General features: G+C 35.1%; 4 protein-coding genes across 5 annotated transcripts in view; 3 read left to right on the top strand and 1 right to left on the bottom strand.

The window, feature by feature from the left end:
* Positions 1-2,204: 2,204 nt before the first annotated feature.
* Positions 2,205-3,010, top strand: LOC117131977. The gene is made up of 2 exons (XM_033285243.1): positions 2,205-2,222; positions 2,312-3,010. The coding sequence occupies exons 1-2, from the start codon at positions 2,205-2,207 to the stop codon at positions 3,008-3,010; spliced, it is 717 nt and encodes a 238-aa protein (XP_033141134.1).
* Positions 3,011-3,522: 512 nt separating this feature from the next.
* On the bottom strand, positions 3,523-6,422 carry LOC103848261. Its single transcript, XM_033285242.1, has 5 exons — positions 5,694-6,422; positions 5,383-5,568; positions 4,911-5,210; positions 4,579-4,818; positions 3,523-4,155 (listed from the first exon to the last, which is right to left on the bottom strand). The coding sequence occupies exons 1-5, from the start codon at positions 6,420-6,422 to the stop codon at positions 3,523-3,525; spliced, it is 2,088 nt and encodes a 695-aa protein (XP_033141133.1).
* LOC103848256 (E3 ubiquitin-protein ligase WAV3) lies at positions 5,499-10,067 on the top strand. Its single transcript, XM_009125203.3, has 2 exons — positions 5,499-8,011; positions 8,112-10,067. The coding sequence occupies exons 1-2, from the start codon at positions 7,655-7,657 to the stop codon at positions 9,939-9,941; spliced, it is 2,187 nt and encodes a 728-aa protein (XP_009123451.1). The 5' UTR covers positions 5,499-7,654; the 3' UTR covers positions 9,942-10,067.
* A 2,166-nt stretch (positions 10,068-12,233) lies between these two features.
* The window catches only part of LOC103848260, a 19,126-nt gene continuing 17,958 nt past the window's right edge, over positions 12,234-13,401 (top strand). Inside the window, exon 1 of one of the 2 annotated variants that reach the window (XM_033285408.1) lies at positions 12,234-13,263. The gene's annotated coding sequence lies outside the window, so the exon portion shown is untranslated. The remainder of the gene's footprint in view (positions 13,264-13,401) is intronic. The other variant, XM_033285407.1, reaches the window with a different exon arrangement.

Genomic DNA, 13,401 nt, shown 5'->3' with positions numbered 1-13,401 from the left:
AGAATCTTCAGCCTCGGAATACTGAAAACTGTTGCGATCTCTTCTCATATGGGCTGTTGAAATCATGTGCTTTTATAATATTTTTTTTGAACATAACGGATATGAGTGAAGAAGTTCGTGGGAACGTGGTGATTGCGATTTATATAGGTTTCTAATACTGAATTTTTAATTCTCTTTATTATGGTCTAATGTTCTACCACATGCCAAGCTGGTATAGCATTTGCAACAAATCATTTGAAAAACCCAATATTTTTTAATATGAGTGAATATAAAATATCTAAATAAATTGGTAACCAAACCAAACCAAACCACATTGTAATTTTTTGGTAGTTTAGATAAATTAGTAATGAATCAAACTAACTGATAATTAATAAATAAAAATAATAGGTCTGGTTTGATTAACCCGAATTTCCAGTTCTAAATGCACAAGTGAATTCTATTTTTGAGTTTATTCCGGAATCCCACTAGTTTGCTCATGGTGACTTTATTATTTTGGGAAGTTTATTAAAATGACACAAATTAATTGTGTTATTGCTAGAATGACTCATATTTTCCAAAAATTATTAAAATATTTTTCTAGTCGAAATTATCCTTACACATAGTTATAACAAAAAAATATTACTAAAATACCCTTATTATTTAATCGACGGCAGATTTGTTTTAAAAAAAAATAAATCTATCGACTAATAAGTCTGTTTATAAAATCTGTATAGAAAAAAAAAACTACCGTTAAAGTGGTGGCAATTTTTTTAGAAAACGTCAGATTTGTTCACACGACAGATTTAATTGTCAGATTTGATTAGAAAACAGATTTTTAAGAATATCTCTAGCGAATAAGGTATCAGATTTGTTCTAAATGGTAGATTTATGTGCTCAACTTATTTTCTTCTGGATCGATTTATTTTTTTTGTTCGAGTTATTTTCTTTAGGCAGATTTATATATCCGATTTAAAATGGTTGACAGACTTTTTTTTATGTAGTGGTAGACTTTTTGTTTTTGTGGTGGCATACTTTTTATTTATGTTGCGGCAGATTTATTAACGAAAATCTGGATTTATGTACACCAATTTCGACCCAGTTTACTAATAATTCCGAATCTGGTTTATTTCTTAGGTTAATTAAACTCAGAATTAGGAAAACATTTGTAGTTGTCGTCATCTTTTCCATCCCTCTTTTCTTCCTTTTCAAGTTGTTTCTTTTCATGGTAGTTTAATCACTTGTTGCAATCCTTATTGCTTAGAGAAACATGGATCACATCATTCTCGTCTGTGGAAAGTGGAAATTTGAAAAAAAAAAAAAGTGGTTATTTGAAGTGTATAATGATCAAGGTAGTTAATTACTTGCAGCTACCGAGGAAACTAGATATGAAGATTTTGTGAAAATTATATATGAGGATTACGAAGTTGATTTCGCAGAACACGAGTTGGAGCTAACGTACGTTTTGCCAAAACGTAACCTGGTCAAGGAAAACCTCAATACCCCTCCTGTGAAAGTAAGAAACGATAGGCAATTTCATGGATTTTTGTGTCTTCACAAAGTCGAAAACGTTAGACTTTGTGTAGAGTTTAAACTGAAGAAAAAAGAGGTTGAAGAAGCTAGCAAAGAACCAGAAGAAACCCTGCAAAAAGATGATCCATTGTCGGCAGAGGATGAAGATACGGATGAAGACAATGATTGATTTGATTACTGCAACGATTCTGATCGAGCAACTCTGATGACGAAAACTTTACCTCATATGGGTTTCCGCCAGACCAAGTACAAGAGATTCAGGGATCTCCTACAAAGATGAGTTATGCCACAGTCCTGAAGACACAAAAAGGAGATTGTAAGCATAATAGGTTCGACTTGAGCTCTTTCAAACTGGAAGTGGGGCAGACTTTTGAATCAAAAGATGCATTGGCGACACGTCTGAAAATCTGTTCAGTTGTCCACAAATTCGATTTTGATGTGGATAAATCTACCCGTACGCTGTGGTTTGTAAAATGTTGGTTAACAGGATGTACGTGGAAGCTTAGAGCTACACGATAGGTGAATCTTCAAGGTCCACAATCCGAGTATATGTAGATGAACTTTCCTGCTCAGTAACAGAGCGTTCGTCTCGTTCTCGACAAGCCACTCCTGAAATTTTTGGCCTCTTGTACAAAGACTATATTGGTGGGGTTGATCGAACTCTTTTGCCACGTCATGTTGAAAATCCTATGAACATGAACTTCGGAATCAAGGTTTGTTGACTACGTTTCTTACATTGAATCTAATGTCTTATCTGACTTTACTTGTTTTTAACTTGGTTGCTGTTTATTGTATATCGCAGATGGATTACTGGAAATCTCATCGTACACTTATAGTTGCTAGAGATCTCGTAGAGAATGGATATGAGGAGTTACCTTCTTACCTGCACAAGATTAGAATGGAAAATCCTGGGACTTTAGCTCGACTGGAAGTTGATGCAAACAATAGATTTAAGTACTTATTCCTTGCATTCAGCGCTAGCATTACTGTCATCCCATTTATGAGAAAGGTTGTGGTGGTTGTTGGTACTTTCTTGCAAGGAAAATACAAAGGAACGCTTCTCATTGCAACATCACAGGATGGTAATTTTCAGATATTTCCGATAACATTTGCTGTGGTTGACACAGAGAATGATGAATCATGGACATGGTTCTTTCGTCAACTCAGCCGTGTGATACCCGATGATGAAGGATTGGCATTAATTTCTGACAGGCACAAGTCAATAAGGAAGACAATTTCAATGGTCTATCCATTGGCTAGCACGGGAATTTGCACGTACCACTTATATAAGAACATCTTGTTACGGTACAGAGGACGTGATCTGTTTGGTTTGGTCAAAAAAGCTGTGTACTCTTTTAGGTTAGCTGACTTTGAAGCAAGCTTCGAGACGATTAAAGGGTTAAATCCAGATTTACGTGCATATTTGGAACTTGCTGATGTGTGTAAGTGGGCTCGAGCGCATTTTAGAGGTGATAGATATAACAGCCTTACAATAACATAGCTGAATCCATAAACAGAGCTTTGTCAAATGTGAGAAGCTTGCCAATTGTTCGCCTTTTAGAGTCTATCCGATTAATGATGACACGTTGGTTTGCAACAAGAAAACATGATGCTGTGTTGATGAAAACTTCTCTGACTCGTGGTGTGGAGAATTTTTTGGAGGTAATATATGTATAATCAAGTTTTGTATTTCGATAGACTGTTTTCTAATCTAAAAACTTTACCATTTTCAGGGCCGTATACCTATTGCTAATCTATTAAAGGTTCAAGTTATCGACATTCATCAGTCACAAGTGATTATACATTCATCAATGCATAAACCAAACTATTATACATCCATCATTCATAAGCAAAAAAAGAACAAGTTATACATCCGTCTAAAGCCAAAAAACCATCAAGTTATACATCCGTCTAAAGGAAAGAACCAGCAAGTTATACATCTGTCTAAAGCCAAAAACCAGCAAGTTATACATCCGTCATTCAGTAACCGAAAAAACAAAACAAAAAACTAATTTATTCGATTGTCTTAGTCACCTCCTCATAGATATATGCCGCCAACTTTGATCGCAATGGTGTTATAATCTGATCATTCAAGCCATCAAAGTTACGTCCAAGAGCTAGAGATTCGATGTACATCAAAGAGTACACACCGCAATCTCCCGGGTCTTCATTTTGGGGGATCTTCTTGTGCCTAATATAAGCGAACTGTTTTTCACTTTTCTTTGTCGTTTTAGCAGGCATCATTTTGTTAAGCAATGCGGATATCATTCTCATGAAAGGCCGACAAGCCTCTTTCATCTCCTTATCACTCACATGTATGCAAATACTATCATAGACATGAATTTTCGCCTTCTGCAGATCGATGCGTAGAGGAACCCAGTGATCTCCGTTAACATGGTGGCAGAGGAAAAGATCGTGGACGTCAGCATTCCACTTATTACTTGTGACAAAATAAGTCGGGTGTTCTCCATTATAAGCCTTGATGTACATTTCTGACAACTCAGTCATGTTCTGGTCCCAGTTCTTGTAGTCGTTCACCCATGAGTTCACAAACCAGTGAGACAGAAATGCAATTCGAGAAGAGGAATACAGAGATTGTTCTTGCCTGGACAGTCTGTGAAACATAAGCATTGCTGCTGCAATGTGCTAAGATATGAAACAATTCACGTACAACAACCAGCCATAGTTTAATATTGTTGTCATGAAAAATCAGAAATTACACTTACGAAGTCATGCAACCAGCCATAGTTTTTTGTTGGCCAATCATCCCTAGGGATCATTAACTTCAATAAAAATCCAGCACTATCATCTCCAACACAAGGCTCCTTTGCTTCCGTACAAAGAAGAAAAATAAATTAGTAGACTATATCGAAATAAGAAGAAAGGATGTACAAGAGGAAACTTACAAATCAGACTTGATGAAGTCCAAAACTTTCTGCAGTTTCTCTGCCTCCGCCTTAGCTAATTGGTCATAAGGTTCCTTCGAGTCTTTGTCAACTGAGGCTTGCGTCTGCGTGTAGGCTCCTTCAAATTTGAAGCAAGTGCTTCCAACACCGCCCTACATTTTACACTCTTCTCCCACTGTAGATGATTTTCCAAATCTTTTGACGATATGGATTCATCATTTAGTTGTGGGATCGCAAAGGCCTTCTCTTGCTTCAATCTTCTTAGTGCAATTCCAGCTTTCTTCTCAGTCTTTATCACCTCCTTGTTCGTAAGATTCTGTGTGCTATCCATCATCTTTTTATCTTTTTTCTCCTTCTTCACAACACAATCAACTGGCAATCCATCTTGTGAATTGATTTTCTTCTAAACAATCCATGATTAAGTAATAGACGGTGAGAATTAGTAAAAAAATATTTTTTTTAAAAATTACAATAACAAATGATAAAGAATTGTACCAAGTCATTGCTACAAGTACCATCATCCTCATCCTCATACGCCTTGGAGGTGGTGACATCAGGAGCAATGTTCACACTAGCGTTGTTTTTACTATCATTTATTTGTGCCTCCAATTTTGCAATCTGCTTCCGTAAGTCAGAATCATATACTCGCAGTCTAGCTTCCACCTTACAGTCAATAGTAGCATCTAATGCTTTAGTAACCTTGTCAGCTACACTAACATTGATGCCTTCTACTCTGGCAGTGAGAATTTTAAGCAACTCAGCTAACCCATTTATGGCAATGTTGTGAGCTGCAACCTTCATATGCATAGACAAAACAAAACCATGTCATTAACAAAATAAAAATAAAAACATTCTTCTATTACTAAATACAAGAACGCTTTGTACACACGATATCAGATGCTTCACCTCCATCAGCAGGTTCATTGTCTTTTCTTCGCTTAGTAGAAGGGCTCTAGTTTGGAACAACAGATGCAGCAACACCATATTTTCTCTTCTCGCATTTGGTAGTTGGCATTGCATCCAAAAACTTCTCATTTAGCTGACCATTAAGGATGTCTTTTATCATGTTGTCCAGATCAGTATAGATTTTATCATTGTCCCACTTCCGATATATATCCTCCACTGGCTTCATAATCATATGCCTTACACGAACCTGCAAAGTAATATACAAGATTAGAAAAACACAAAATTTAAATGGAAGAAATACTACTTGTGTTTATACCTTTGGATACTTTCTCTTTTCTTGGGCACAAAAATCTAAGAAGTTTATATGCGTACGAGATTCCTCCCCCATGACAGAAGAGGAACATCAGCTCCCTCAATCCGATTCCCATATATTTTTCCTAAACCAGGGACAAACTCATAAATCCATATTAAGAGCGCATGAACACAGCCGTGAAGTGTGTAACTTTTCTTTGCTTCATATGTGAGTACTTTAATGGACTCAACAAGGCTTCTAAATCCAACACGACACCATAGATATCGCTGGAAAGCTGCAGTGTCCATCACCCTTTTAGCACAATGCAAAGGAATTCTGATGTTGCTTGAAATGCCAAAAATGCCAATGGATAGCAGACACAACAAACCAATCATCACTCGCTTCTCTCGAGGCCAGTTTCTGCAAATCGGGAATATGGCTTGTAACTCAAGCAATATAGGTCCATCTGATGTCGGAACGTTCATCTCGAGCCAAAACTCTTGATGATCCACATCCCGAACGTCATGCTTGTCGAAAGGATCACAATTCAGACCTGTATTATCTCCAAACTCATACAAAGAGAAACACAATGGCATAAAATCATCTATCAAAGACCAAATCTCATGACTGCTCTCAGTTGCTAATTGATTGGCAAGGAAATGGTGAACAACTTTCGCATACCAAATATAATGCAGCTCTTTCAGCTTCACAATCACTCCAATAGTTGATTCCCTCAACTCAGACCAAACATCTTCCCCAAGTTCTTCTCTCACAGTTTGAATGTTGGAGAGATAACAACTATGATTCATGCTCCTATTCTGAACTGGGGTTTTCCCAACCTCATACAGACGACGAGGATACTTTCTCATACCTGAAGAAGAAATCGTACCTGAAAAATAAAGCACTTAACAAGTTACTTTCTTCTCTAGGAACAATCTCCGATCAACTGTCATAACCAAACTTTAATTACAGAAAAAAAGTCTCGAGATTTGAAAGGGAAAGAATGTTGAAATTAGGATTTAGGGCTTTCGAAATTAAACATCTCAATCAAATAATATATGTTCAAGAAATGTAATAACTACTGGGAATTGGATTGATTTAGCACTTATAGTTGAAATTGGGATTTAGGTTTACACAAAAGAAAGAAGATGGTGACTTGAAGAGGAGGTAACGAACGACTGTGACAGAGGAGCTGTCGACGGCAGCTATGACGTAGGAGATGTTGTCAGGGTGGGATAGGGACGACAGTGACTCTTGATCGGAGAATGTTTATGTCATGTCTCGATGTCGTCGTGAGAGAGCGAGAGAGAGAAAGAGAGAGAGGAACGAGTCGTGGTTGGTTTGTATTTCTATTTTTTCGATTTTTTTTCAAATTTAACATATATTTTCAAATTTTTTAATTTATTTATGTGGCAATTTTGTAGTTAACCAAGTTACTAATGTGGACTGTGCTTTTAGTAAATTTTTTAACCAAGTTACTAATGTGCTTTTAGTAAATTTTTTAAAATCTCATTTTAGTCTAGTAATTTATATTTAATATGAATTTTTCTTGTAATTTTTAGATGAATGTGAGTTAGTCTAGGTAATTTCTCTATTTTTTTATCAAGATAACGTAAAAGAGAACGAGCTTTTTTTTTTAAACAACTTCAAATCTTGAGAAAACAAAGCTTTTTCGACATTCACGTCAACAACAAGAAATCGCAAGAAACTAAATGTTCTATCCGTTGAAAAAAATAAATAAATGTACTGTAAATATTTTATGCTAATATATCGGCCCTTCAGACAAATCGTAGCAGAGGAGAGAGAGTTAGACTTGGATCAAGACGAGAAAGAATACCATTTTAAAAGGATCTAATATTAAACTTCGCAGATCTCCCATTCTGTGATGGAAAGATAATTATAACAACAATAAAGACCGAAATAAACAGCCAAAAAATACGAAACTGTCAACGTTTTCCTTTGGCTTCTTGTCTGCAAAATCTTTCAACTTAATCTTGTTACTCTTCTTTTCTGGTTCATTAAAAAAACAACTCGAAGATAAATGGGTACGGGATGGCGGCGAGCCTTTTGCACCACCGCCTCTAGAAAGAGTGACGCGGTGGCCCCAGATCTTGACAAGCAACAAGCGGGCTACACTCTCAACTCCAACCCTAGCCCAAGAAGCTGCGTGAAGCTCGCTTTTCTCTCCGGAGGAAGTAATTCGTCGACTCCCCGTACAAATTATAGTCCAAGCCTGGGCTGTCGGACAACGGATGCCGAGAATCCTGTTCCCACCGCGGAGCAAATCCCGACACCAAGATCGGCAACAAAGAGCCCCAGACTATCTTTGAAGGCCAGGTCAAACCCTTCGTCTCCTCGGTTAAAGCTTTCTCTGTTCCGCAACAGCTTCAAATTCCGAGTAAGAAACAGATGGAAGAAAATGGGTTACAACTTTAAAAAAAAAGAGATATCAAATAAAATAAATACTTTGTTTCTGATGATTACAATTTTTTTTGCAGAGTAATTGTGGAATTTGTTTGAACAGCGTGAAAACAGGGCAAGGGACGGCAAAATATACGGCAGAGTGTTCGCATGTGTTTCATTTCCCTTGTGTCACCGATTACGTCAGCAAACACGGCAAGCTTGTTTGCCCTGTTTGTAACTCCCTTTGGAAAGACGCTTCTCTTCTTACTCTTCATGGGAATGGAATTGAACCTCCCTTGGAAAACGCCGTTTCCATTGAGGAGAAGCGTGTTGTCGCCGTCGCAACTTCTCCTATAGCAAAGCCCATGCCAAAGCAGTCTCACAATTACGATGATGACGAGCCTTTGCTTTCGCCACGGTTTGTCACCATACCTGAAGCCAATGAGAATTGCAGATGTGAAGAGGAGACTGATGTGGCTCAGTTCAAGGGATTCGTGGTAGACCCTAGCCCTTCCTTTGCCGTCAAATCTCATGAGATCCCGGCCACGGGTCGAGATTTTGGAAATGTGCAGGTGAGCTTGTTACCTGAATCTGCCGTTGTGTCTGTTGGGTGTGGTTACGAGACCCGTGCAGTGGCTCTGCGAGTGAAGGCACCACCGCCTCTAGGTACAAGAGGGCGCAGGCTTTTAGATCCGTCTCAACGTGCGCCGGTGGATCTGGTTGTTGTAGTTGATGTAGGTGGAACCATGAACGGTGCAAAACTCCAGATGGTCAAACGAGCCATGCGGGTTGTGATTTCCTCGCTCAGCTCTGCTGATCGGCTCTCTATTGTCTCTGCTTCCTCGAAGAGACTCCTCCCACTTAAGAGAATGACAGAGAATGGAAAACGCTCCGCTGGAGTGGTGGTGGATGGGCTCCTTTGCTGTCAAAGTTCTAAGATAAGTGATGGTTTGGAAAAAGCGGCAAGAGTGCTGGAGGATCGTAGGGAGAGAAACCCAATTGCTAGCATCGTACTCCTAAAGGACGGTCAGCCAATTTCCAGTAGAGCCAACACAAATCAACGGTCCACAATAACCCATGTGGGGTTAACACGCTTTGCTCACATAGAGATCCCTGTTACTGAATATGGCTTTGGAGAGAGTGGTGGGTGCAGCCATGCTCCTGTCGAAGAGGCTTTCGCGAAATGCCTAGGAGGATTTCTTAGCGTGGTGGTTCAAGATCTAAGGATCCAATTTCGAGTTGGATCAGGATCTGGACCATGTGAAATCGCAGCCATTTATTTATGCAATGGACAACCCACTTTGGTGAGCTCTGGTTCTGGATCAGTCCGGCTCGGGGACCTATACGCAGGCGAAGAAAGAGAGGTTTTAGTGGAGCTTAGGATCCCATCAACGGCAAGCATGGTCCACCAAGTTCTATCAGTTAGAGGTCTCTATAAGGACCCTTCGACGCAGGAAGTTGTATACGGACGTGACCAATCACTCCGCGTTCCCCAAGCCGTAAGATCATCTTCTCCCAGTATCGAACGCTTGAGGTGCCTTTTCATAATGACACGGGCAGTTGCCGAGTCTCGAAGGCTGGTAGAGTATGGGGAATGCACAAGCGCACACCACTTGTTAACGTCAGCGCATGCTTTGCTTGGGCAATCAAGAATGGCGGAGGCAGCGGACTATACCAAGGTAGTAGAGGCAGAGTTGGTGGAAGTTCAGTGGAGGAGGCAACAGCTGATGGAATATGAGAGTCAGCCCCAACAACAACATATTCAACAGCGGAGAGGAAGCGAAAGAGACACAACGATGATTTTAGTGGACGAAAACGGTGAGCCGTTGACTCCCGCGTCGGCATGGAGAGCAGCTGAGAAGTTTGCTAAGGTGGCTATGATGAAGAAGAGCGACTTGCACGGCTTCGAAAATGCTAGATTTTAATTTAAGTTTCTTTTATTTTTACTGTGAGAAATGTGTACTAGTCCGAATGCCAAGAGCATCTTTATCATCTTTATCTCTAAGACTATTTTTGGCTTACTGAATAAAAAAATTCAATAGTTAAAAGAATACAATGGTTTACTGGTAAACAAATTGAATCCTATGTTCTATTCGGGAACGCGCTAGTCGGGCGATCGAATTAGACTTAATGCCTAAAGAGAAAATCGAGGATTAATCGGAAATTATATAGGATGGAATTTTTAGATTGTTTATTATGTTATAAGACATGTTAATTTTTAATTATATATAGTATTAATACATTTTCATGTTTAAGATTGTATAAAACACAAATAGAATATATAAACTTAATATAGTGTAATTTCATCAAAATTATGAGTATAAAGGATATTTATAAAATTTTAGATCAAATAAATAAATAAATTTTTTATCAAAAATAAAATAAAAATAAAATAATAATAAAATAAATAGATTAGGTGGCCGCCTATGCGGTTTGGCGGTCATTTAGGTGGTTTAGGCGGAGAAAATCGGATATCCGATTTTTTAAATCGATTTGGCATAAATCGGGACGGAAGAGTGACGCGTAGCACCCAGACGGCCAATTTTAAGAACAGGGATCTTAGGTGTATTAAACATGGTTAAAAGAATTCAACAAAGTTGAATCCATAAAATGGAGCCCTCAATGACTACTTGTCATTAAATTATTGGCCATAAAAAATTTTGATTTGTTTTTTTTCATCTGAATTATTTGAGATAAATTATTTCATAAGTTTTTTATTTTCTAAAATTTATTTTTACATCAAAATTTATAATTTTTCAAACTCTATAAATAGAGACTCGTTTCATTTGATTTGGAAACATAAAAAAAGTTCATCTATTTGTACTATAAATTTTCTATTAGACTCCATTAAACTCTTGCCTTTATATTTTTTCTTCTTCTAATTAAATAAATTCCAACTATTGACTGTTGTTATTTAGTTTTAATCAATAAGTCTAATTCTTAACTGTTGCAATTTAATTTTAATCAATAAGTTTCAATAAGTAATAAAAAAAACATATAAGAAACCAAAATTGTGAAGACTATTGTTATTTAGTTTTAATAAATACTTCTAATTCTTAACTGTTGCAATTTAATTTTAATTAATAAGTTTCAATAAGTAATAAAAAATATAAGGAACCAAAATTGTGAAGGAAAAAAATTTATAGAGAAAGGTGTTGAATTTTTTCAACAAACCATTGTAGAATATAAAAAAATGAGTAGGTGTTGAATTAGTTGGTAGAAGGGAGAGAAGATGATGTGGAGGGTGTTGAAAGTGAAAACCATTGTTGATAATCTAAGAAGAACTCATTAATTTTTTTATTTTTAATTACATCAACAATTTTTATTTTCATTTTTAATCTAACACTAGAATTTGACCCGCGCGGATATATTTTATAAAAAATATGATGCTATCTGTTTTTTATGTCACTATTTAAGGTTGAAAAAAAACTTGAATTCGAAGAATCAAACCAATCCCAATCCGAATAAGTAATATCAAACCCGAACCGAAATTGATTAAATATCCGAATTATTCAAAATTTTAGTATTTGAAGAACTAAAACCTAATCCGATCCGAACCGAAGTAATATGGGTATCCAAAATAGATTTTATACTTATATATATTAATTATTTTTAGATTTAATATATATAAAAACATCCAGAATATATATGATACTTTTAAATTCATTTAAATACTTGAAAATATATACAAATAATTAAACGTAAATATATAAAATAGTTAAAATATACTCAAAACTCCAAAAATACTTAAATAATTATTAACTCTCTATCCAAATATTTAAACCAAACCAATTTAAATTGATTATCCAAATCCGAACCGAATCCTCAAAGATCTGAACCGAACACGAAATCCCAAACATACCCAAAAACAAACCCGAACGCCCGCCCCTTATCACTATTATATATCCTATATGTGTCATCATTGGTTACAAAAATATGTGTTATCATATAATTAATCGTATTTTATACATATTTTATACGTACCATTAAATAAGTTTTCTTATAATTAATAATATTTTATACGTACAATCATATAAATAATCACATATATTATATTTTTAATTTCAATGTGAAATATACAAACCATAATTTAAGTTGGTGTTTGAAATTGAGTTTTGTATTGTATTTTTCATATATATATTCAAAAATTGTTTATAATGGTTATTGGAAAATATGATAGTAAAAATCAAATTTTGAATATATGTATATTTTTAAATAAATTTTTGATATAAATTAATTTTAAATTATTATTTTGATTTGAATATGTATATCAAGTAACATAAACTCATTACTCTTTATTATAATGTAATGGACTTCCAATTTTTATAATATCATAAGCCCATTTTTTTTATTTTTAACTTACTGTTATCCATGTTTCCAAACAACACTATTTTTTTAACTGTTATTTATGTTGCCAAACAAAAATTTAAAATACTTCTACCAGACATGTACCATCATCGTAGCTATTTTAAGATTTTATCAAATTTTCACAATTATTTGATCTAAATTCATTAAAACAACATTTAATAACCTCTAAATATTTTAATAAGTATTCTATTTTCTAAGAAACGCAATATGTAACACTAATTTGTATATACAGTAATAATTAACAGAAAAATTAACAAAATAACACCCAATAATATAACTTCTGAATAAATAGAAAATATTTATAAAAGTACTATATATAAGAATATTATTAAAATATTGGTTTTCATGTTTCATTAAAAATAAATTCAAAGAATAAGAAAGTAACTGAAGAGAAAGCTTATTTTTTTTCCATTCATACATAATCAAAAAAGAAAATAATTATAATGAATTAATATAACTAAAAGTAAATAAGAAATTCTTATTCTATCTAATCAAACTGTTACTAAAATTAGTAACACGGTTTTAAACTCCAAACTCTAATGATAACCCTTAAAACTCTAATATTTCAATATTATAATTTGAAATCTTAAAATTAAACTTAATTTTTTTAATATTAAACTATAAATTTCCTAAACACAAATCTTTAATCAAACTCTATATCCTAAATCCTTACTTCAAACATAAACCATTCAATACTCTGAATATAAACTTCAAATTTAAATTATTAAAATTTAACTATAAATCTTAAATCTAGTCTTCAAATCAATTATTTTCCAATTTTGATCCAAAATACTAAACTTTAATCCTAAACCGCATATTACAACGTCCAAACCTTAAATCACAAAACTAAACTTTACTCTTAATCATAATTTATATAGAGTATTTGCACTCTCTACCAACACATTATTTGGTATTTAGCTAACTACACAAAACACTGTTACGTACTGTTTATTGTTTTTTTAATACGATTATACCCCTATTGACCTTATCCCAACACAATCTAAACAATACTCTTAA

Source organism: Brassica rapa, chromosome A02, assembly GCF_000309985.2.
Source record: "Brassica rapa cultivar Chiifu-401-42 chromosome A02, CAAS_Brap_v3.01, whole genome shotgun sequence".
NCBI lineage: Eukaryota > Viridiplantae > Streptophyta > Magnoliopsida > Brassicales > Brassicaceae > Brassica > Brassica rapa.
Note: the sequence above shows the minus strand (reverse complement) of the source record. Positions and strands in the feature narration are given on the sequence as shown.